The sequence below is a fragment of the Plasmodium falciparum genome, assembly GCF_000002765.6.
Source record: "Plasmodium falciparum 3D7 genome assembly, chromosome: 9".
NCBI classification, from domain to species: domain Eukaryota; phylum Apicomplexa; class Aconoidasida; order Haemosporida; family Plasmodiidae; genus Plasmodium; species Plasmodium falciparum.
Genome location: NC_004330.2, coordinates 1,107,501 through 1,132,500, shown reverse-complemented (window position 1 = coordinate 1,132,500; position 25,000 = coordinate 1,107,501). Strand labels below are relative to the sequence as shown.

General features: G+C 20.4%; 8 protein-coding genes across 8 annotated transcripts in view; 4 read left to right on the top strand and 4 right to left on the bottom strand.

Annotated features, from left to right (window-relative positions):
* Window positions 1-365: 365 nt before the first annotated feature.
* On the top strand, window positions 366-1,427 carry PF3D7_0927900 (phosphatidylserine decarboxylase; the record flags this gene model as incomplete). The annotated part of the gene is made up of 1 exon (XM_001352113.1): window positions 366-1,427. The coding sequence occupies one exon, from the start codon at window positions 366-368 to the stop codon at window positions 1,425-1,427; it is 1,062 nt and encodes a 353-aa protein (XP_001352149.1).
* Window positions 1,428-2,560: 1,133 nt separating this feature from the next.
* PF3D7_0927800 (cytochrome c oxidase subunit 5B, putative) lies at window positions 2,561-3,630 on the bottom strand (the record flags this gene model as incomplete). Its single annotated transcript, XM_001352112.1, has 2 exons — window positions 2,561-3,007; window positions 3,256-3,630. 2 exons carry the CDS (start codon window positions 3,628-3,630, stop codon window positions 2,561-2,563), a joined length of 822 nt encoding a protein of 273 aa, XP_001352148.1.
* Window positions 3,631-4,572: 942 nt separating this feature from the next.
* PF3D7_0927700 (serine/threonine protein phosphatase 4, putative) lies at window positions 4,573-5,511 on the top strand (the record flags this gene model as incomplete). The annotated part of the gene is made up of 1 exon (XM_001352111.1): window positions 4,573-5,511. The coding sequence occupies one exon, from the start codon at window positions 4,573-4,575 to the stop codon at window positions 5,509-5,511; it is 939 nt and encodes a 312-aa protein (XP_001352147.1).
* Window positions 5,512-6,642: 1,131 nt separating this feature from the next.
* On the bottom strand, window positions 6,643-8,640 carry PF3D7_0927600 (RNA-binding protein, putative; the record flags this gene model as incomplete). Its single annotated transcript, XM_001352110.1, has 2 exons — window positions 6,643-8,387; window positions 8,598-8,640. 2 exons carry the CDS (start codon window positions 8,638-8,640, stop codon window positions 6,643-6,645), a joined length of 1,788 nt encoding a protein of 595 aa, XP_001352146.1.
* Window positions 8,641-11,169: 2,529 nt separating this feature from the next.
* On the top strand, window positions 11,170-12,401 carry PF3D7_0927500 (dynein light chain, putative; the record flags this gene model as incomplete). The annotated part of the gene is made up of 5 exons (XM_002808918.1): window positions 11,170-11,193; window positions 11,387-11,428; window positions 11,640-11,763; window positions 12,052-12,129; window positions 12,331-12,401. The coding sequence occupies 5 exons, from the start codon at window positions 11,170-11,172 to the stop codon at window positions 12,399-12,401; spliced, it is 339 nt and encodes a 112-aa protein (XP_002808964.1).
* A 324-nt stretch (window positions 12,402-12,725) lies between these two features.
* PF3D7_0927400 (conserved Plasmodium protein, unknown function) lies at window positions 12,726-16,085 on the top strand (the record flags this gene model as incomplete). Its single annotated transcript, XM_002808917.1, has 5 exons — window positions 12,726-12,962; window positions 13,262-13,357; window positions 13,497-13,628; window positions 13,738-14,067; window positions 14,316-16,085. 5 exons carry the CDS (start codon window positions 12,726-12,728, stop codon window positions 16,083-16,085), a joined length of 2,565 nt encoding a protein of 854 aa, XP_002808963.1.
* Window positions 16,086-16,497: 412 nt separating this feature from the next.
* PF3D7_0927300 (fumarate hydratase) lies at window positions 16,498-18,543 on the bottom strand (the record flags this gene model as incomplete). The annotated part of the gene is made up of 1 exon (XM_001352107.1): window positions 16,498-18,543. One exon carries the CDS (start codon window positions 18,541-18,543, stop codon window positions 16,498-16,500), a length of 2,046 nt encoding a protein of 681 aa, XP_001352143.1.
* A 1,301-nt stretch (window positions 18,544-19,844) lies between these two features.
* PF3D7_0927200 (zinc finger protein, putative) overlaps window positions 19,845-25,000 on the bottom strand; it is a gene marked incomplete at both ends in the record, with an annotated part of 5,514 nt that continues 358 nt past the window's right edge. The window contains 3 exons of the mRNA XM_002808916.1: window positions 19,845-24,136; window positions 24,324-24,668; window positions 24,853-24,982. Coding sequence (XP_002808962.1) covers window positions 19,845-24,136; window positions 24,324-24,668; window positions 24,853-24,982 — 4,767 coding nt within the window. The remainder of the gene's footprint in view (window positions 24,137-24,323; window positions 24,669-24,852; window positions 24,983-25,000) is intronic.

The following is a 25,000-nucleotide window of genomic DNA, read 5'->3' as shown; positions in this document are numbered from 1 at the left end:
TGGATACATTGCAATACAAAGCTGACTATAACCACATATAAAAATATAAATATAAATAAATAAATATATATATATATATATATATATATATATATATATATATTTAATATATATATGATATTATTTTATGAATGTTGTATTAATATGTTTATTTATTTATTTATATATATATATATATATTTTTTTTTTTTTTTTTTTTTCTTGTGAATTTTTTAAAGTTGGTCATATAATACATATAATATATATAATACATATAATAAATATAATATATATAATTTATATAATACATATAACCATTTTTATAATTTATTTATTTTTTATTTTTTATTTTTTTTATTTTTTCTTTTTAGTTTTATTATTGTAAAATGCGCAAAGGAAAATCGCCTTCGAGCTTCTTTTCCCTACACAAGAAGTACCTCTTGACAGGCGTAACGATATTATCATTTATTTTTATGTTTCAGTATAAATATCACGAAGTATTAACAGTATATGAAGATAAGACGAATGTTCAGCAGAGTAGTCGTTTGTTTTGGACTCGTTTATTATTTGGGAGAACACGTAGTAGGATAACGGGGAGAATTTTTAATATTGAGATACCTCACTCTTATAGATTATATGTATATAATTTTTTTATAAAATATTTAAATATAAATAAAGAAGAAATAAAATATCCTATAGAATCATATAAATCCTTGGGTGATTTTTTTTCGAGATATATTAGAGAGGACACGAGACCTATAGGCGATTTGAATGAGTATTCTATAGTTAGTCCATGTGATAGTGAAATTGTTGATTTTGGTGAGTTGACATCAAATTATTTGGATAATGTGAAAGGTATAAAATTTAATATAAAAACATTCTTAGGTTCGGATATGATAAAGAAATATAATGATGATAGCACAAGTTTTTATTATGCTATATTTTATTTGAGTCCAAAGAAATATCATCATTTTCATGCTCCATTTAATTTTAAATATAAAATAAGAAGACATATATCTGGAGAGGTTTTTCCTGTCTTCCAAGGTATGTTTAAAATTATAAATAATCTATTTGATATAAACGAAAGAGTTATATTATCAGGAGAATGGAAAGGTGGACATGTGTACTATGCAGCCATCAGTGCATATAATGTTGGAAATATTAAAATTGTTAATGATGAGGATTTATTAACCAACAATCTAAGAACACAATTAAGTTATATGGGAGGAGATATTAATACCAAAATTTATGATCATTATAAAGATCTAGAAATTGGTGATGAAGTTGGTGAGTTTAAAGTAGGCTCATCCATAATTGTTATTTTTGAAAATAAAAAAAATTTTAAATGGAATGTAAAACCGAATCAACAAATATCCGTGGGTGAAAGAATTGGTGGTGTGGACCAACCAAAGCAGCCCAAAAATAAGTTTATCAAAATAAGGAGTTAAGCAAAGGATATATATATATATATATATACATACAATTTATAGAAATATTACAAAGGGAAAAATGAATTGTATATAATAAGTATTAACCCACTATACAATATAATAGGTAGTGAGGATATATCATCACCATTTGGTTAAAAAATAATATGTAAATGGATAAATAAAAAGATATATATTATATGTCTATGTATTAATATATTTATTAATTTATTTATAAATTTATTAATATATTTATTAATTTATTTATAAATTTATTAATATATTTATTAATTTATTAATTTATTTATTAATTTATTAATTTATTTATTAATTTATTTATAAATTTATTAATATATTTATTAATTTATTAATATATTTATTAATATATTTATTAATTTATTTATTAATTTATTTATTAATTTATGTGCTTATTAATCCATATATATTATTTTATTTTATTTTTATTTTTTTTTTTTTTTTATCCTTTGTTTGTAAAAGAACACTATCTATATCAATTACGTACAAATTGTACCTCTGCTTTTTGAAAGGGCAGGGAAAGTAAAAAAAAAAAAAAAAAAAAAAAAAAAATAAAGAATAAATAGAAATAAACCACAGCAAGGTGAAAATATAAATATATAAAAAAATATATATGTGTGTATTTTTTTAACTCTTATAATTGAGTATATGTTACATGTTCTCATGACATAATATTGTTATTTTGTTTTTAAAATAAAATAAAATGGTATCGAACCATGGGTATGCTTCCCTCTTAGGGGTGAGGTGGGGTTTAAGCGAAATGATAATCCTGTTTATTATACATATAATAGGCGAATTATAAATGATAAGAAAAAAAATATATATATGTATATATATATATATAAATATATATATATATATTTATTTATTATATATATATTTTTTTTTTTTTATTTTCATTATGAGCACATGAACCAAAAACAATATGGCATTTATTAAAACGTTGTGTGTGTGTTTTGTATATGTGGTATGTACAAAAAAAAAAAATATAAAGATAAATAAAAATAAAGATATAAAATATATTCTATATATTATAATTTATATTTAAAAAAAAAAAAAAATTATACATATAAATATATATATATATATATATATATATTTTATCACATATTGTTTATCTATGTGTTTGGTTTTTGGTTTCCCCATTTTCCTTCCAAGAACATTTGTCTATAGGTTACATTTCCTGTAGGCCACCTAACATATTGATCATCATTATATAATTGCATATTCTCTTCGATTAAATTTAAATCAAATACATCATCAACATCTGGATCGTTTGGGAAAGGATCATTACCATCATCTAAAGAATAGAGCACACGAACATGCATAAAAATTTGATCACATTCTCCACAACGATATAAAAATCCTTCTCTACATCTGAAAAAAAGTGGAACGTGCTCATTTTCACCCGTACCTCCTGTGCAACAAACAACTCTTTCTACATGAACACTGGGGACGAGTACAGGATTTTCGATGGTACCAAAGGGACCTACGAATGGAGATGATTTCAGGTATTCGTAATATTCAAGAAGGGCTAGCATATGTTCATTATCCGAGTTCGCAATCTGTTAGATACAACCAGAAATAAGATATATATATAAATATATATATATATATATATATATATAAATATTTGAATATGTGCATAAATATCTTAACATATATAGAAAAGGGTGATAACCCTCACGAAAATAAATACATACATATATAAATAAATAAATAAATAAATATATATATATATATATATATATATATATATATATATATATATATATGTGTGCGTGTGTGTAATATACATGTTTCATATTTTAACCTGCATGCCCATATCAATGGCTAGCTGTTTGTAAGATTTTTTAATTAATTTTTCATAATTTAGCAAATTACTTTCACTTCTTATTTTCCAATACCAATAGCTTTGAATAAAATCCAATGATTTCTTATCTTTCATTAAAATTTCATGAATATTTTCTGGGAAGGTATCTAAAGGTAATTCATAATCTTCTGGTAATGTGCGAGCGAAATGTAGGTAAGTTCTTTTATGTTCATTGTACTTTTTTACAAAAATACTTTTATTTATATATGGTACGTTGTTACATTTTCCTCTTTTGTATAATGATACCATGTATCGTTTTCCACAAAAGTTTAGTTGCTTCGGTGTAATCTTATGCAACACTTTATTCCAGACCATTTTTCAAAACAAAAAAAAAAAAAAAAAAAAAAAAAAAAAAAAAAAAAATATATATATATATGATATAATATATAGGTATATTTTTTATTTTTATTTTTTTTTATGATAAATTATATGGGTAGCATATATAAATATTATATTAAAAATGGACTGGTTCTAACATTTTGATATAATATAAATGTATATATATATATATATCTTTATTATAGGAAACGATTTTTATTTCATGATTTTTTTTTTTGTTTCAAAAAAATATGTACTATTAAAAGATAATACGAAGAGGGAGAAAATAGTATTCTTAATAAAAATAAAATTAAAACGATACATATATTATATATATATATATATATATATATATATATTAATAAAAAAAAAAAAAAATTATTATACATATAATTTTTTTTTTTTTTTTTTTCTGAAATGTTTTATATATATATATTTATATATAATTATATGCATATTTCCTTTTGCTTTTCTTTTTCCATTTTATTTTATTTTATTTTATTTTTTTTTTATTTTTTTTTAATACACATATATATATTATGTACATTTATATCATTTTACAGTCGTGAAGACGTTTCAAAAAAATAATAATATAAATATATATTTATATATATTATATATATATTATATATATATTATATATATTATATTTATATACATTTTATGTAAGGATAATATTTATTTATACATGAAAAATACTTGTGTAGCACAAGTTTGATAGTGAAGGGATTATCTTTATATATATATATATATATATATATATTTATTTATTTATTTATTTATTTATTTATGTACATTACAATTTTTCATTCACCTATATGTAAAAGTCATCCCACTGTTTAGTTTTGTATAACTATTACATTTATATATATATATTTATATATGTATGTATTTTTTTTTTTTTTTTTTTTGGTTAAAAAAAAAAAAGGAAAAGGAATAATGAACCCTAAAGATTTAGATAAAGTTATCGATATATTAAAAAAGTGTAAACTCATAGAAGAAAGAGAAGTTCGAAATTTATGTAGTGAAGCAAAATTATTATTGTCAAAAGAGGATAACGTACGTAATGTTGACATTCCTGTTATTATATGTGGAGATATTCATGGTCAATTTCATGATTTAAAAGAATTATTTAATATAGGTAATGAATTACCACATGTTAATTATATATTTTTGGGTGATTATGTAGATAGAGGGAAATATAGTATAGAAACCTTTTTATTATTATTGGCTTTAAAAATAAAGTATCCATTACATTTAACGTTAATACGAGGTAATCATGAGAGTAGGCAAATATCTGAGATATATGGCTTCTATGATGAATGTTTAAAAAAATATGGATCCATAAATGTTTGGAAATATTGTACAGATGTTTTTGATTATTTATGTATAGGAGCTATTATTGAAGGTAAGTATTTTTGTATACATGGAGGATTATCACCATCTATTGAAAAAATAGATGAATTAAAAAAAATTTATAGATTTCAAGAAATCCCAAAAAATGGACCTTTATGTGATATCATGTGGTCAGATCCTAATGATCAAAATGGATGGACTAAAAGTCCAAGAGGAGCTGGACATCTATATGGACAAGATATTGTTGAAAAATTCTGTTATATTAATAATATTCATATCATCGCTAGAGCACATCAACTTGTTATGGAAGGTTATAAATGGTCTTTTAATAAAAAATTAGTAACCATTTGGTCAGCACCAAATTATTGTTATCGTTGTGGTAATATAGCAAGTATCATGGAAATTGACGAAAACCTTTTTTTTAATTTTAAACGATTTGGTCCATCAACAATTGATCAACATTATCTCAACAATAATAATACGACTGAACTCAGGAAATTCCCACCAGTGTATTTCTCCTAACAAGAAATAATATACATATATTTTTTATTTGTTCTTTGCAATGACCCACATCATATCTTTTGTAACTTTCATACAAATTAATATGTACACACAAATATATATATATATATATATAATATATTTTTTTATTATATTCATTTAATATATTCCTCAATACAACAACAACGAAAAAAAAAAAAAAAAAAAAAAAAGAAACGTGAAATGAATTTTTTTTTTTTTTTTTTTTTCTTACTGATTTATTTATTATTTGCTTTTTTTTTTTGTATTTTATTATTAACTATTTTTTTGTGTTATAAATTAATTTTTAAATGCCACAAAAAAGAAAAAGAAAAAAAAATGAAATGTTAACTATATCAACAATGGAGGCATCAATACATACATACATATATACATATATACATACATACATATATACATTTATACATACATACATATATACATTTATACATACATACATATATACATTTATACATACATACATATATACATATATACATTTATACATACATATATACATTTATACATACATACAACAGGTGTATCATTTTTTTTATATTTTCCTATTTGTTGTTCTCCCGTGAAATAAAAATATTGTCATTTCAGAGGAGGAAAAAAAAAAAAAAAACATTTAACATATAATTATTCTATATCGCCAACATGAACTTTATTTATTTTTAATTTCATTTTTATTTTATTAACTTAGAAGTAATGTTCAAAAATGTTACAAAAAATAATAAGCATTATATATATATATATATATATATATATATATATATATATATATATACAAAAGGATATCACTTGGTAGATATATTTTACCTCACAAATGATCATTTTTTTTTTTTTTTTTTTTTATATATATATATTCCTTAAAAAAAAAATAAATAATAAAATATAAATAAATGAACAAGTGCTGTTAAGAAAATATGATCCACATGTTATTAGAAATAATATATAGATTCAATAATGTGGATACACATACAAATAAAAAAAAAAAAAAAAAAAAAAAAAAAAAAAAAAAAAAAAAAAAATATATATATATATATATATATATATATATATATATATATTTATTTATTTATTTATTTATTTATTTATTTATTTATGTACACAAAATATACGTGGGTTCATTCAATTTAGAGTGTCAAATTTATGTAACTTTTTTCTCCATAAGTTATATTTCGCTTGAAATTTCGCATTAGTTATATCTTCATATGCGTTAGGTGTAGCAGGATCATCTTCTAATCTATCTTGATATTTTACTAGCTTAACATAATTTTTATATTCCTTTGTTGATTTTCCGACAGCTATTTCTTTAAGTCTACTATTAACTCTATTTCTGTTAGCTGTACATAAGGATTCACTAAAATTATTTCTTATATCCCCTATATAATTTATAAAATTATTATTAAAATTTTTAAACTTTTCTAAATCTATATTATTATTCATAACATTATAAAATGGATTATCTTCTTTATCATCTATCATAGTATTCATGTTTTGTATTTTTAGAAAATTTATATTTTCATTTTCTTTAACAATCGAATTATTTTCTTCTTTCATCAATTTTTTAATTACTATGTTGTTACTATCTGCTTGTTTGAATGAATTCGGAATTTTTGATTTATTCATATTAAGGATATCATTATTTTTATCATCTTCCACATGTTTCAGATCTTTCATTTTATTTTTCATTTTTTTTGTTGGATTCAAAGGAATATTATTCTCGTCTAATGTAACATCATGAGAAACAGTATAATCGAGAACAGAAATACTATTATTATTTTTCATACTATTTTCCATATTATTATTTCGTTCTTTTCTTTTGTTTTTCCCTTTTTTACTATGTTCCATATATTTTATATTTTTTTCTTGGTTCATTTTTAAGGAATCATTCTTTTTTGTTTCAGAAGGATTTATTAAGGATTCTACATTTTTCTTATTATTATCCACAGGACGTGTGACATTTTTTGATGATTTAGAAACGCTATTTCTCCTTTTCGAGGAATCTCTCGATTGACAATTTTCTTCTTTATTTTTATTACTAACAGGATTTTGTAAAACATTTTGTGTTGTTGTTTTTTCTTTATTTCTTTTTGACATATCTTCTGTATTGTTACAAGTATCTTTATCATTTCTTAAAATATAATTACTGTTATTATTATTTGGATTAGATTCTTCATTTGAGGAGAACACTGATAGATCATTATTTTGTTCTTCCTTATGAGTGGCAATATTATTTGTCACCCGTTCTTTATTTTTATTATCATTTTCTTGATCCTGATTATTATTTTGTTCAGGATAATCCAAATTTATTTTTACTTTTACTTTTACATCATCCTGATTTGTTTTGTTATCGTCAGTTTGTTTGTTTTTTTTTTTCTCAACGATTTTATTATTATTATTATTATTATTATTATTTTCTTTTTCATCAAGGTGATTTTTTTTTGTGTGTGTTTCACTAACTTGAACATTATTAATATATAATTTACTTTGAACACTTGTGTTGTCATTAAAATTATTTATTTTATTTAATAAGCCTTCTTCTTTTTCTTTTTTATTTTTATCATTATATGGTATGTTATGAACAACATTTATTTTTTCATCATAATTAGTATTCACATTTTTTTGTATAAATGTATCTATTTTATTACTACAAATCTTTTCGTTCATTTTTTCATCTGCCTTTATATCTTTCTTTTCTTTAATACACATATTTTTTATTTTTAAATTTATCCCAACATTACTATTATCTAAATCACCATTATATGAATTCAAAAAACTATTATTTAAATCTGCTTCAGATTTAAAAAAAACTTTTTTTTTTTTTAATTTTTCATTTATATCATCATTGTTTGTTTTCGAGTGAGAGAAATCTAAAAAAAAAAAAAAAAAATACACGAAAAATTAAACAAAATGGAACATACACATATATATATATATACAGATAGATTAAGGGGAAATATAACAAAATAATAACATTCGTTTGGTCATATATATATATATATATATATATATATATATATATATTTATTTATTTATTTTTTTTTTTTTTATTATTTTTTTTTTTTTTTTATGTATATTACTTGATTCGCTTGATAACAGATCAACCCATCTAATTGTAGACATTTTGGTTTTAAAAATTATTAATTAATAAAATATAATAATACAAATATGTAAATATATATATATATAAATATATATAAATATATTAATACATACACATATAATAACAACACAATATATTTATTTTTATTATAGATAAAAATAATTTAAAAAATAAAATATATACATATATATATATATTTATTTATTTATTTATGTGTATTAAAAAGCATATAATTATTTTTCATAAGGAGAAAACAAAACTGACAAGCAAATTATTATAATATATATATATATATAACATATGATTTATATGTATAATTTATATTTATGTTTATACTTAACACATCAGTTTTTAATATATAATACTGTGTATATATCTATTTTATATATATATATATATATATATATTATATTATTTATACTCTTATATATTATTCATATATATAAAAGAAAAAAAAAGAATTCAAATAAAAAAGTGGTAATCAATTATATATTATGTTTAAATAATATGAATGTATAAGAAGAACTTAATAATTTTATATGAGACTTTATAAAGAAGCTAAAAATATATGTTCAAACGTTATATAAAATTAAATTTGTTTTATCACTGTTTATAAAGTAAGGAGGTATTCTCTTCTTATTATAAATATAAATATAAATAAATAAATAAATAAATATATATATATATATATATATATATACTTAATGATAAATGTTAAAAAAAAAAAAAAAAAAATACATAAAATGAAAAATAGGTACAAATTATAAAAATCTTTAAGAGAAATAAAAATAAATAAACATCATGATGATCATTTTGTTTTTTTTAAGATAATATTTTTGTATATATTATAATCTTTATAATTAATAATACATTATATAATATCATCATCATTTTTTTTTTTTTTTTTTTTTTTTTTTCTTATATAATTCGATAGTACATATTTTTATATATATGTGTAATAATTCACAAAAAAAAAAAAAAAAATATATATAATACATATATAATATATATATATATATAATATGTAATTCATACAAAATGTATAAACATATATGTACTTAAATAAAATGTTAACACATTTATTGCGTACATATATTTATTTTTTATGAACATATTTTATTATACATAAGAAATATAATATATATATAATATATATATTATATATATATTATATATATTATATATATATTATATATATTATATGTGTTAAAACTTGTTATTATTAAACATTCAATGTATAAAAATTATAAAAAAAAATAACAATTTGTTTTAAGGAGGGATATCTTAAATATTATATTATACATATAATATATATATATATATATATATTTTTTAATATTATATTTATATGATAACCATATTGATTCATTAGTTATTCTATTCTATTATATTATATTTCTCTGTTTTGTTTTTATTTTGTTATTATATTATATTATATTATATTATATTATATATTTTTTTTTTTTTTTTTTTTTCCCTCTCCACTTTGAATGTAATTACTATAAATTGGATAACGTAGTTTAATAACAATACTTTTTTTTTTTTTTTTCTTCTTCTTTTTTGGATATGTATATAATAAAATTATTAAAGGACAAAATAAAAACCAAAAATATTAGAACATTATATATATATATATATATATATAATATATATTTATATATATTTATTTATTATGTTTATATTTGGTAGATTATTTATTTGTTCATTTATATTTTTTTAATTATTTATCTATTTACCATTTCATTTATAGAGAACTAAAAGATAATAAACAATTTGTGATTTTGTGATTTTTCCACATAACAATTTAAAATAATATAATTTTATATATTTAGACAAAAATAAATTTTTAAAGGACATATATAAGAAATGTAATCATTTTCATTTTTTTTTTTATTTATTTTTAACGTACGCACACATATAAATATATTTATGAGTACATTATATGTGTATTACATTTTTATAATTTTATTACATGGATATATTTATTATTTTTAAGTGTGTGTGCATAATCTAATTTTTTTTTTTTTTTTTACAATATGTATTTTCTAAAATGGAAAGGTGAAAAAATATATAAAAGAAACAGTCCACCTATTGCTCTCTTATTAATAATATATATATATATATATATTATTATTATTATTATCATTTTATTTTATTTTTTTGGTTTTCATTAATTATTATATAACAAAATGTATGTTATATGGATTACACAATTGTACAAGAAAAATGTAAATATGTAAATATATAAATGTTACAAATATATAAATGTTTCAAATATATAAATGTTTCAAATATATAAATGTTTCAAATATATAAATGTTTCAAATATATAAATGTTTCATATAGATATTAAAAAAAAGAAATGTATAATTCTTTTAAATTAAAAAATATATCATAACAAATACACCTTAATATATATATATATATATGTAATAGTTAAATATACAAGGAGTTATATACCAACAAATAAATTTTATATGTGTTTATTAAAATCCTTTTTCTTTTTAATATTTACCAATAAAATTTTAAAAAAATAATTTCTAAATATAATGAATGATACAGATAAGTTTGAGGTATTAAATTATTAAGAATACCGTCAAGTTATAGAAAGTATCATGTATATATAACTTAATCTTTTTTCAAAAAAAAAAAAAAAAAAAAAAAAAAAAATATAAATAAATAAATAAATAAATATATATATATATATATATATATATATATTTGTGTAATCATTTAAATACATATATATTATATTTATGTATTCAGGACGAATTTGACATTGAACTTATGGAAGAAATAGGAAAACAAGTAGATTTTTTTTTTATTCTTTTCCCCATTAAATTATGCAAAAAAAAAAAAAAAAAAAAAAAAAAAAAAATTTATATTGTATGATAGATATTTCATGAATATTTCCCCTTTTTTTAAGTTCTACATACCCTAATTATATCATTTTAATTTATCATTTCATTTTATTTTGTTATTTATTTTTTATTATTATTTTTTTTCTATACGGTTAAAGACAATTTCTCAATTTCTTGAAAAAATGCATTATAATGAAGAGAAAACCAATTTTTGGGTATCACAAATTTTGGATACCACATTAAAGGAATTGTCAAAATTAAATAAGCCCTTCAAATATGTTGGTAAAATATGAATTGTAGAAATGATAAAAAATTAAAATATAATGTACCATAAAAAAAATATATATATATATATATATATATATATATATATATAATATTCTCATTTATTTAATAAGACTAAAAAAATAATAAAGTAATAAAATGTAAATCAAAGTATGTATGTAGTTATATATATAATATTTCTTTTTGTTAATAACAAATCGACGTTTTTATCTCATATGTTGCTAGCTATTAACAACTAGCTATTTTTTTTTTTTTTTTTTTTTTTCTTTTTTATGAACAATCTAGCTACATGTATTTTGATGGAAAAAAATGGATCTCCTTTAACGACATCAAATGTATGCTTATGGGATGAAAATTGCGACGGTTCGTCTATTATATATATATATATATATATATATATGTATGTATGTTATACTGAAATTATTACATACAAATAATGCAAAGAAAATTCATTCCTCTTTACTTTAAAAAAGGTTACACATATATATATTATATATATATATATATATATATATATTTTTTTTTTTTTTTTTTTCTCCTTGTCTTCGATTTTCCATATTAAAGGGCTTTGTAGTGTTCAAATGGGAAACGAAACATTAGATTGCATTCTTTGCATATATGCTATAAAAACTTAAATTCCTTTATTTGGATTAAAAAAAAATATAAATATTATATATATATATATATTTCTTATTTTTATTATATTTTATTTTTAATGCTGTCTATATAATATTTCATGACATACTCATTTTTTTATTCTCCTCGAATTTTTAAAATATTACTCATAATGAGTATTACGCTATATTTAAAATATATTTACATATATATATGTACATCTTCATATATATTTATTTATATAATAATGTAGAAACATAAAATGCTCCAAATATTAAAAATAAAATAAACACTAAATATATATATATATATATATATATATACATATTTTAATACGCATCATAATGGATGACATATATGAACAATTAAAAATTATTGATTACAGCTTAATATGTTTTTTAAATAAATACAAAATAATACATAAATACATAAATTACATTCTAAGTATATCCCTAAACACGATAGATGATTATAACAAATTAATAAATAAAATTTTATGTCTATATAAACAAAATGTATACAATGCGGTTCATAATAACATAAGTGAGTTCAAAGAAAAAGAGAAAAAACAAAAAGAGCAAGTAATAATAACAACAATAATAAAAAATATTATACAAGCATACACATAAATATTATGTAAATATATAAAGTGCATACATCCTTATATTAATGTGTGAATTCTATTAAATCCATCATAATCATTTTCTTATAAAATTTATGAATTCATTGTAAATATATAAATGTAAAATTAAAAATAATGTACAATTATTATAGTTTTTTTTTTTTTTTTTTTTTTTTCTTCTTTTTTTACAAATGGTGACCTTCCAAAATCTTTATTTTGTATACACACCTATCTATAAAATATGTTAATTTTTATAAGGACAAAAATATAAATGAAATAAAAGAAAAATTAAAAAAGGCTGTAAAGCTGACCAAGACAAATGTAAAAATTAAAGACGATAACCAAGAAGAACAAGTAAAAAAAAAAAAAAATATATATATATAAGATATATTATGAGTATAATATAATAAGAAACAAGATGATGTATGAAATGTAAAATTTATATCTTTATACATTATATATGATAAATTTAATTTATCATTTGAAAACCCAGAAGGCACCAGAAATAGATCCCAACTTAAAAATAAATTTACCTTACAACATAATATCCCTATATAAGCTTCGATATTATAAAAATTTATTCTTTAAGAACTATTCGACAATAACAAAGAATGATAACTACTTAGTAGGAATAAAAAGAAGTATACATATGAGCATATGTACATATACATATATATATATATCTTAATGGTTGTATTATTTATTTATTTCCTTTTATATGTTCATCTATTTAGAACGCAAATGAGCAGAGAAAAAATTTCCTTTTAAAATTGAAATGCTCAGCAAATGTTAGTAAGAGGAATAATAATACGGGAAGTGATATATTTCAAGATGATTATAAAAACATGTTAAGGATATTAAATGAAAATACTTTTTATAATGAATCTCAAAAACTCAAAGACATATTAATTATAAATAAATATTTAAACAAAGCCAAATATTTAATCCATAATATGCCTCAATTTTTATGTACCATAATTGAAGAGTTTGAATTAACAGAGTCTAATTTCCATGAGCACATGTACTTGTTTATCCTTCTAGCCATAAATAAATGGTTTAAAAGAGTATGTACATATAAATATATACAAGTATATTTATATGTATATTTTATATGTATGATTCATTTTTTTCTTGGTGAATAATGCTTAAGCGATATTATATTATATTATATTATATTATATTATATTATATTATATTATATTATATTATATTATATTATATTATATTATATTATATTATATTATATTATATTATATCATATCATATCATATCATATCATATCATATCATATATCATTCCGTTTTATATGTAGATTATAGTAGAGTGTGAACGCTTTATTTCATATAACAAAGGACATGCATACAAAAAAAATACCGAGACAAATGAGATTTATAAAAAATTCAATGAATACATGAACGACATATTACAAAGAGGTGCAGAACAAACAGTATTGTTTAATGAAGAGAAATGTTTTTATTGTTATCCTTCAAATTTAAATTTTAATATGAACACCTCGTTTTTAACATATTATTTTTTATATATAAATAAAAGTTTGTTTAATTTCTTAGGAGGAATTTACAGCCATACTCTAAGAAAAGGAGAAACAAATGAAGATCCTAATAAAAAGAGAAATAAATTGATATTATTAAATGATGATAAAGAAGATAGTGTATATATGAAAAGTGATATTTATAATTATAATTTGTATAATGAATATAGTGAAATGGATTATTTAAATGATTTGTGTTTTCACCTGAATAATGAAAAAATATATCCAAATATATTTTTAATATGCAATTATTTACTACAAGAAGAAACGATAAATGTAATGAACATAATTTATGAAATACAAAGAGGTGCCTTTGACGTTCTTATATTACAGGACATTTCTATAGTTATACAAATAGTATTATTTTTTTTAAAAAATTTAAAAAATGTGTTCAAAGAAGAAATAAAGAGGGGAAATTATCAACTTGATTATATGGATAGAAAGGATAATATTGAAGAAATACATGAAAATGATAAAAAAAAAAAAAATTCTGATAAAATGTCCATAAAGGAAAAAGAACAAAAAAATGAAAAAAATGAAAAAAATGAAGAATATGACGAATGTGACGAATGTGACGAATACGAGGATTTTCGTAAATGCATTTCTACAACTATCCTAAATTATAGTTATTCAAATGACTATGATGAATTATTAATTCCTTTACGTTTAATGTTTTTAAATATTTTGAAGTTTATTCATGTAACTGTCAAAAGTGAAGATCGAAAATTTATTTGTACCTTTTGGCAAAAGGACTGTGTTAGTGAACACACAGAAACAATACAAAAAGTACATGATACTGAATTAGAAGAAATGAATAATATTAAAATAATGAACAAAGAAAATATACAAAACGACAAGGATAGCATTGTTTTAAATAAAGAAGATGAGCAAACAAATATTTTATATAATAATAACTCCTATGATTTGAGATGTTTAAAATATGAATGTAATGAAAATAACTGTTATGTTTTTAATCAAAGGAAAAATAAAAAAATATATGAAAATATAGAGGAAAATCAAAATAAAAATAAAAATCAATATCAAAATAAAAATATATATCATCAAATTTATAATAAGGAAAATATAAATTTAGTCATAAATAAAAGAATATTATGTTATGATTTCTACAAGGCTGTTGTAGAAAACGTACAGAAAGTAAAACATGATATTGAAAATAAAAACAACAGAGATATTTATACAGGTATTTTATTAAAAAAAAGTAAATATAAAATAGATAATGATAAAAAAACACCTAATATTACAACTATGAAACCTAAAAATAATGCTCCTATCAAAAAATGTATAACTCAAAGAACCGAACCAAAAGGGAAAATAAGTGAATCAACAAGTGCGATTAAAAATAATACAGAAAAAATGCAAAGTAAAAATATAATAAAAGTTCCAAAAAAAAATATAAACTCTAAAATGATAAATGTAAAAAAAAATACACCACCTACTAAGATCAATTTAGACAAAAGTAAAGAAACCTTTGCAAAAAAATTAACAAAAGTTAAAGTATCTGATAAAAAGTAGTTGTCACCTGAACTGTTCAGAAAAAAAATGTTAAAAGTTATGAACAAAAAAAAAAAAAAAAAAATATAAGCAAATATATAAATATATATAAATGTATATATATATATATATATATATATATAGATTTATATATTTGTTTATATGTATATGTTTAATTATAATGATATGTTAATATTTTAATTTAAATGAAAATAAAAAAAACTCATGTTGTGATATTGCACATGAATGGATCCAATCAAACATGGAAATATACAAATATATATATATATATATATTTTTTTTTTTTTTTATACATTTATTTGGCATTCCAAAAGTTTCCACACAATTGGGTATAGTAATTATTTTAAATTGATAAGATCATGGGCACTTGCGAAATTTGGGTTTTTTTTTTTTTTTTTTTTTTTTTTTTTTTTTATGATGGTAACCATTTATTATAAAAATCATTGCCTTTGTTATCTATAACAATAAATGCGGGAAAATCAACGACGTCAATTAAATGAACGGCTTCCATGCCCATGTCCTTAAAATCAATAACCTGCACATTTTTGATATTATTTTTAGCTAAAATAGCACCTGGTCCTCCTATACTCCCCAAATAGAATCCATTATATTTTTTACAAGCATTTCTAACAACAGCAGATCTATTACCTTTTGCTAATGATATAAGCGATGCGTTGTTTTTCATTAGAACCTCGGCATAGGCATCCATTCTCCCAGCCGTGGTTGGTCCAAAGGAGCCACTTGCATAATTATCAGGTGTTTTAGCTGGTCCAGCATAATAAATAGGATATTTTTTAAAATATTCAGGTATAGGAACATTATCATTAATAAATTGATCTACAATTTTTTTATGTGCACTATCTCTAGCAACAACAAGTTTACCTGTTAAGAGTACTAATGTAGAGGTTGGATATTTAGATAAGGTTTTTAATGTTTGTTCCATATTTTGATTTAAATCAATTTTAACAGCATTTTCTTGATTTAGATCTTTAAAAGTAATTTCGGGTAAATATTTGATTGGTTCATGTTCTAGCATTTGCATAAAAACACCGTTTTTATTAATAAGACATTTTATTTGTCTATCAGCTGAACATGAAACACCTATACCGATAGGACAAGATGCAGAATGTCTAGGTAATCTAATAACTCTAACATCATGTACAAAATATTTTCCACCAAATTGTGCACCAATACCTAAACTTTGAGCTTTCTGTAGAATAATTTTTTCACTTTCTAAATCTCTAAAAGCTTTTCCATATATTCCTCCTTCTGTTTTCAAATTATCCAAATATCTACATGAGGCTAACTTAACCATTTTTAAATTCATTTCTGCTGATAAGCCACCGATAACAATTGCTAAATGATATGGTGGGCATGCAGAAGTACCTATTTCTTTAATTTTATCTAATAAGAAATTATATAAATTTTCTTCATTTAATATACTTTTGGTTTGTTGAAATAAAAATGTTTTGTTGGCACTTCCACCTCCTTTAGCTATAAAAATAAGTTCATATTTAGGCCCATCATAAAGAAAGTCAACATTTTGTTTCTTTGTTGATTTTTGATTTTCTTTTGAATCTATTTGTCTGGTTGTTATGTCCTTATTATGTTTAACATTATTATTATTTTGTATATCTTTCATATGGTTAGGATATTCATTTTGTTGAACTTCATGTAATTTTTCTTTTTTAATATTTGTATATATTTCAATTTGACATGGTAAATTATTTTTTGTATTAACTTCATTGAACATATTTAATGGAGATAATTGGCTATAACGAAAGTTATTATATTTATAAGCATTATATACACCTAAGGTAAGATATTTATGTTCATATGTGGTTAATATATCTTCATCTTTTTTTCCTAAAATGATTGCAGTTCCTGTATCTTGACAACCTGGTAATTTCTGTTCAGAACTTATGATTGCATTTTTTATTAATGTCATAGCCACATATTTATCATTTTTACTTGATTCTTTATCTTGTAAAATATGTTGTAATTGTTTTAAATGTTTTTTATTCAAAAAAAATAATATTTCTTTAAAAGCATATTCACATAATTTTGTTAAAACAAATGGTGGGATATGTATATATTCTTTTTCATAATTTTTATATAATAATTTTTTATTTTCATTATATATATATTCTTTTATATTACCATGTTCATCTAAAAAATTATACTCTTCTTTAAAATTATATCCATAATATTTTGTTTCATTCATAGGACTTTTATTTATTTTAATAACTTCGATATATTTACTAAGATCTTCAACTTTTTTATATTCAATATCATCTTCATTTCTAAAGCTTAAAATGTCTATAAAACTATTTAAACTGTTCATATGCCTTCTGTATATCTTGTGGTACACACATCTTATTTTTTTAAAATATAAGTTATATTGAAGGTATGCATTCTTGTGTGATAACAAAATGGAAGCTTCTTTAAACTTTATCATTTTTTTTTTTTTATGAATTTACAGGAAAACCAAAAAAAAAAAAAATAGAACGAATAAAACATATAAAATATATATATATATATATATATATATATAACACTGTATATATAATTATATGAATAAATTACAAATTAGGGATTGTGCATTTTATATATGTTATCCTATTTTTTAATGGCAAAAGAAAAAAAAAATGAAAATATTTTATTAACACAAATATATGCATATATACATATATACATATATACGTATATACATTTTTAATGTCTTCTTTTGACTTAAAAGTAGAACATGTTTTTTTTTTTTTTTTTCATTTAGCATATATTATTTTAATAAAAGAGAATATTTCATAAACTTGTAAAAATGCTTCAAATGAGATGAGATATATATGTAATTTTTTTTTTTTTTTTTTTTTTTTTTTTTTTTTTATAAATTTATTTTTACTTTTTTAATGCACTATTATAGTATATATAATAAAAGTTCTTTCTTCTTATTATTATTATTTTTTTATTTTATGATGCTGTGTATTTTTATTTTATGAAAATTCTCGAGGTTTTTTTAAAATGTTTAAATAAAAATACATATATGAATTGAATGGATTGGTATAACATTAATATGCCGATAAGTTAGCATATATATATATATATATATAATATTATGTATATCTTATGAATACTTTTATTTTATTATTATTTTTTTTGCTTTTGTTTTTGTTTGGAACATTGATTATGATATACGCGTGAACTTTTAAAAATAAAAAATTAATCAAATAAGTAAATATTATATTACGTATATATATTTGATAGAATATTTCAACAAATATAACACACAATGGATAAGAATAAAAATAAAAATATAAATATAAAATGCGTATATCCTTAAAAATAGTAATTATAATAATACATGAAAAAAATAAATAATATTATAAAATATATATAATTATATATATATGTATGTATTATATGTGTATATTTAATATTGGACTTGTAATAAATTGAAGGATGTATAAATTAGCGAATACATTTTTTTTTTTTTTTTTTAAACACAGGAAAGAACAAAAATTTTTTATATAAATCAAATATAAAAAAAAAAAAAAAAAAAAGAATATAATTTTTTTAGGAATTGATAAAATAGGACTATAAATACATACATACATATATATATATATATATATATATATATATATATATATATATATTTTTTTTTTTTTTTTTTTTTTTTTTCTTTGTGTAAGTAGGAGTTTATATAGAATGCGTCAAAATATACTTTTGTGATTTTTCTTTTATAAATAAATTTTATTCATTTTAAATTTTATCTTGTTTACTCAAACATTCACATAAACCACTAAAACTGTAAGTTAAAGGATTATAACTCTTAACACTATGTTTGTTATTATTATCGCCATTTTTATTATCACCATCTTTATTATCATCATTTTTATTATCATCATTCTTATTATCATCATGCTTATTATCATCATGCTTATTATCATGAACCTTATTATCATCATATTCATAATTCATTTGATCACCTTCCGTATTACTATTAAAAGAACCCTTTCTTCTCGTATCCAGTATATCTTTTTCATTGTTGTATATGTCATTTGATAATCCGCCTTCACTTTTACAAGAAAATTCATATATATCCAAGTTGTTATTTACCATACAATTATTTTTTGTATTTTCCATATAATTCAAATAATTATATTTTTCTAAAGAGGAAGCAACCGATTTGTTATAATCGTCAAAAAAGTATGTAGGATCACTATTATTTTCAAAATTCTCATCATATAATAATCTATTCTTTATTTTATCACTCATATTGTCACTCATTTTTTCCTTTATCCTATCACTAATTTGGTTACTAACATCTTTACCAACTCTTTCTTCATTTATTTTATGATCTACACATAAGTACATCTTTTCTTCATTCCTATATACTTTTTGCTCGTTTATATTATTTTTACCCTCTTGTGTAGTCACATTATTCTTATCATCTACTTTGTTAACATATTTATTATATGAATAACTCTCATGAGAATTTTTTGTACTATTATATCCTATACTATCATTGTTCATATATTTATTACTTTCCGACATTGTATTATTTATATTATAAATTTCTAGTATATTAGCGTTCTCATTATAATTATCCATATTATCCATAATATCCATATGATTTTCTCTATTCCTATATTTCATGTTGTGTAAATGTACATAGTTTTTATTAATCTCAATATTGTTTCTCTCTAACTTTTTTTTTATATTATATTGGATATCATCACTAAAAAAACTACCATTGTTATAATTATCATCATCATTATTATTATCATCATCATTATTATTATCATCATTATTATTGTTATCATTATTATTATTGTTCTCATTATTATTATTATTATTACTACTACTACTACTACAACCATTTGGGAAAATTAATTTTTCATCCATTTTTTCTATCGAACTCATATTTTTCTTCACATTTGTTATTCTCATATTTTCATATATGTTCTCACTTTTTCTGTTCATATAATTTATATGGTTTTCCTTTATAGTATACATATTTTTGTTATACGAAAAGTCAGAATTAATAATATCATCGCCATCACAACTTTTATCTGGATAAGGTTCATTATGTTTATTTTTACATCGACTATTATCCATATTATCATTATAATTATTTAATATGATCTCTTCATTATTCCACTCATGTTGTAAATATGCGTCCTTTTCATCATCGAAATCATTATTAGACACCTTGTTTGAACAGTTATTTAATATTACATTATTATTTATTATGTTACTAATGTTTTTTTTTGATGTACCTTCCTTCCCATTCATCATATGGTTGTCATGCATCAAATTATTTTTATGAATTTTCTTATATTTAAGTATTATGTTCTCTTCTGTGTTCATAATTTCTCTTTCGTTCATATTAGAAACATCGACCCCATCACACATGTAATCATTGTTAGGATTAGATGTATTATTATACATATTGTTATCAACACTATCAAAAAGTTGACCTCCTTTTATATTTTGTAAAAGTAAATTATTATTATTCATGTTATGTATGCCGTTTATATTATGTATGCCGTTTATATTATGTATGCCGTTTATATTATGTATGCCGTTTATGTCATGTATACCGTTCATGTTATGTATGCCGTTTATGTCATGTATGCCGTTCATGTTATGTATGCCGTTCATATTATTTATACCGTTCATATTATTTATACCGTTCATGTTATTTATACCGTTCATGTTATTCACATCATTCATGTGTCTCCTTTGGATATTTTCTACAACCAAGTTTGTTACCTCCATGTTATTATTCCTTTCAACGTCATCCAAGTTGTTGAATGCGTTAATCGAATTATTAGGATGAGCACCCATATGATAATTATTTATGTAATTATTATTAATTTCATAGTTATCCATATAATTATTCTTCATCTCATGATTTTTTATTAAATGATCATTAATAGTTGCACTACAATTTCTTGATATAATATATTGATTGTTATATTTATTTGCATTTTCTATTAAATATTTATTATTTAAAATAAAATATTTTTTTAAATCTCCCTCTGAATTATTATAATAATAATAATTATGATTATTATTATATTGGTTATTATGAGATATATCTTCTTTATAATGCTCTATATTTGTAGCCACATTTTTTTCATCCTGTTCATCTTCTTGTATATTAACATTTAACAAGTTATGTATATTTTTTTCAGCATTCTTATTATTCATATGATAAGAATTAATAAATGTTTTCTGTTCTATAGGAAGACATGTAGTTAATCTTCTATTCCTGTTGTTCATATGACTATTTATATTATTAAGTGACATTTTACTCATGTTATATATTAGGTTATTCATTTGGATATTTTCATTTGTATTATTTTTTTTTTCGATATTTTTCTTGTCATTTTTGTAAATGTCTTTTTCATTAGATATATTGTTATGACAATGATGATAATAATAATTATTATTATTATTATAATAAAAACAGTTATTATTCATATGCATATTTTTATGATTTTCTTTGTTGTCTCCATTATTATCTTGTCTGTTGATATCATTGAAATCGTTATGATTATTGTATGAATAATGTATAATATTATTATCATTATTGTTGTTATTATTGTTATTATTGTTATTATTGTTAATAATATTATTGTTAATATTGTTATTATTCATTTCTTCGAAGATTTCCACACTCTCATTTCCTTTATTAAAATGAACAACACTATTTTCATGATATATATTACTTAAGACATTTTTACAACCATCATATGTAACCACATGCTCATCTTGAAGAGAATTTTCTAAAGTATCTTTTTTTTGTTTTATGTTATTATATATATATTTCTCTCCACATATATGTATATCATTTTTTTCTCCTTTATTTATTATCTTCATAGTACAACCCATATTAGATGATATATTATGTTGTATCATTTTTCTTGAATTATTCATATTGTCAACATTATTTAAATTATTAACACTGCTGTAATTATACACATTATTATTATTATTATTGTTACTATTACTATTATTATTACTACTACTATTATTATTATTATTATTATTAGAAATATAATTACGTAAGGTGTTATAACCACCAGAATATATATTATTCCCTATACAATTGTTTCCGGTACAGTGATTTCTTATATAATGATTACCCATGCAATTGCTATTCATATAATTATTATTCATGCAATTGCTGTTCATATAATTATTACTCATGCAATTGTTATTCATATAATTATTACTCATACAATTGTTATTCATATAATTATTATTCAAATAATTATTATTCATACAATTATTAGTTACACAATTGTTATTCATACAACTATTCGTTACACAATTGTTATTTATACAACTATTTGTTACACAATTGTTATTTATACAATTATTTGCCAAACAGTTACTAGCCAAACAGTTACTAGCCAAACAGTTACTAGTCAAATAGTTACTAGCCAAACAATTACTAGCCAAATAGTTACTAGCCAAACAATTATTACCTACACAATGATTTCCTAAACAGTGATTAGCCAAACAATGACTTACACAATTAGTGGATAGACAATTACTACCTACATAAGTTGTACCTTCCACATTTTGTATATTCTGTTCTAATGTAACAATACCATTTTTATAATACTCATTATTTATAAATCTATTTTTATTTATAAGCTTATAGTTTTTACAAATTTCATAATTGTCATATGTATCAATAGGTTCTCCATTTTTATTGTATACATATTCTTGGTTATGGTTAATTTTCTTTTCTCTTTCATCAACAATTTCACTATTCATAATATAATCAATTGGATGGATATTTTCATTTATTTTATTATAATAGTCGCAAGCTTTCATGTTATTTATTTTTAAAACGTCTTGATTTATTATGTATTCATCATATTTGTCGTTTTCATTCATAATTAGTTTTCCTTGGTTCGGTGTATATTCATTTCTGATCATAAGATTATTTTTACTTTTCATATGTTGATTATTTTTTACCACTTCTTTTCCACATTCCATTATTGCATCATGATTAATAAGAAGTTCGTCGTCTGAAAGGAGAAAAATAAAAAGAATATGGTAATCATCTGCACAAATATATATATATAAATATATATATATATATAAAAATATATATATATAAATATATATAAATATGTATATATTTATTTATTTATTTATATATTTCATTTGTTTATGTTGGGTATGCCGTGATTATACTTTCTTTATAGATCTTACTAGCAGACTGGGGAACCTTAATTTCTGTCATATAGTCATATTCTTGATTGCTATCCATAAGAACATTTTTGTAATTATTTTTAGAATCTCTTAAATTATTATCATTAAAATTGTTCATCATACTATAGTCCATATCAACGTTATTTTCGTCATTTTTGTATGTATCATTTTTTAAATATATATTATTATCCTCATTTTCTTGTGTATCTCCATTTTCTTTATGACATGAAGTTTCTTCATTGTTGGACATTCTGTTCATCAATTCGCTAGCTGTAAATTTTACTGAAGGGTCCAATTGACTAATGTGATGAGCCATAGGACACTTATCAGATTTGTTACAATAACCTATGTGAGAAATTAAATGGAAACAAAAAAAAAAATAAATAAATAATAAAATTACATACATACATATATATATATATATATATATATATATATGTGGTGCATTTTTTTAGGGATATACAAATTAAAATGTAATATATATTATTCAAATTCATTATCAACACTTTAATATTCTCCTTATTATTACCATCCAAGAAAAATTTAGTACACAGTCTCAAAGCTTTTCCTGAACCTCGTAATTCATCTTCAGTGTGGGCAAAGGTGCATTTTGAGGCTTCACAATAACTGCCCGATAGAAACGTGTAGCACATTCGAGTCTAAACAAAAATAAAAAT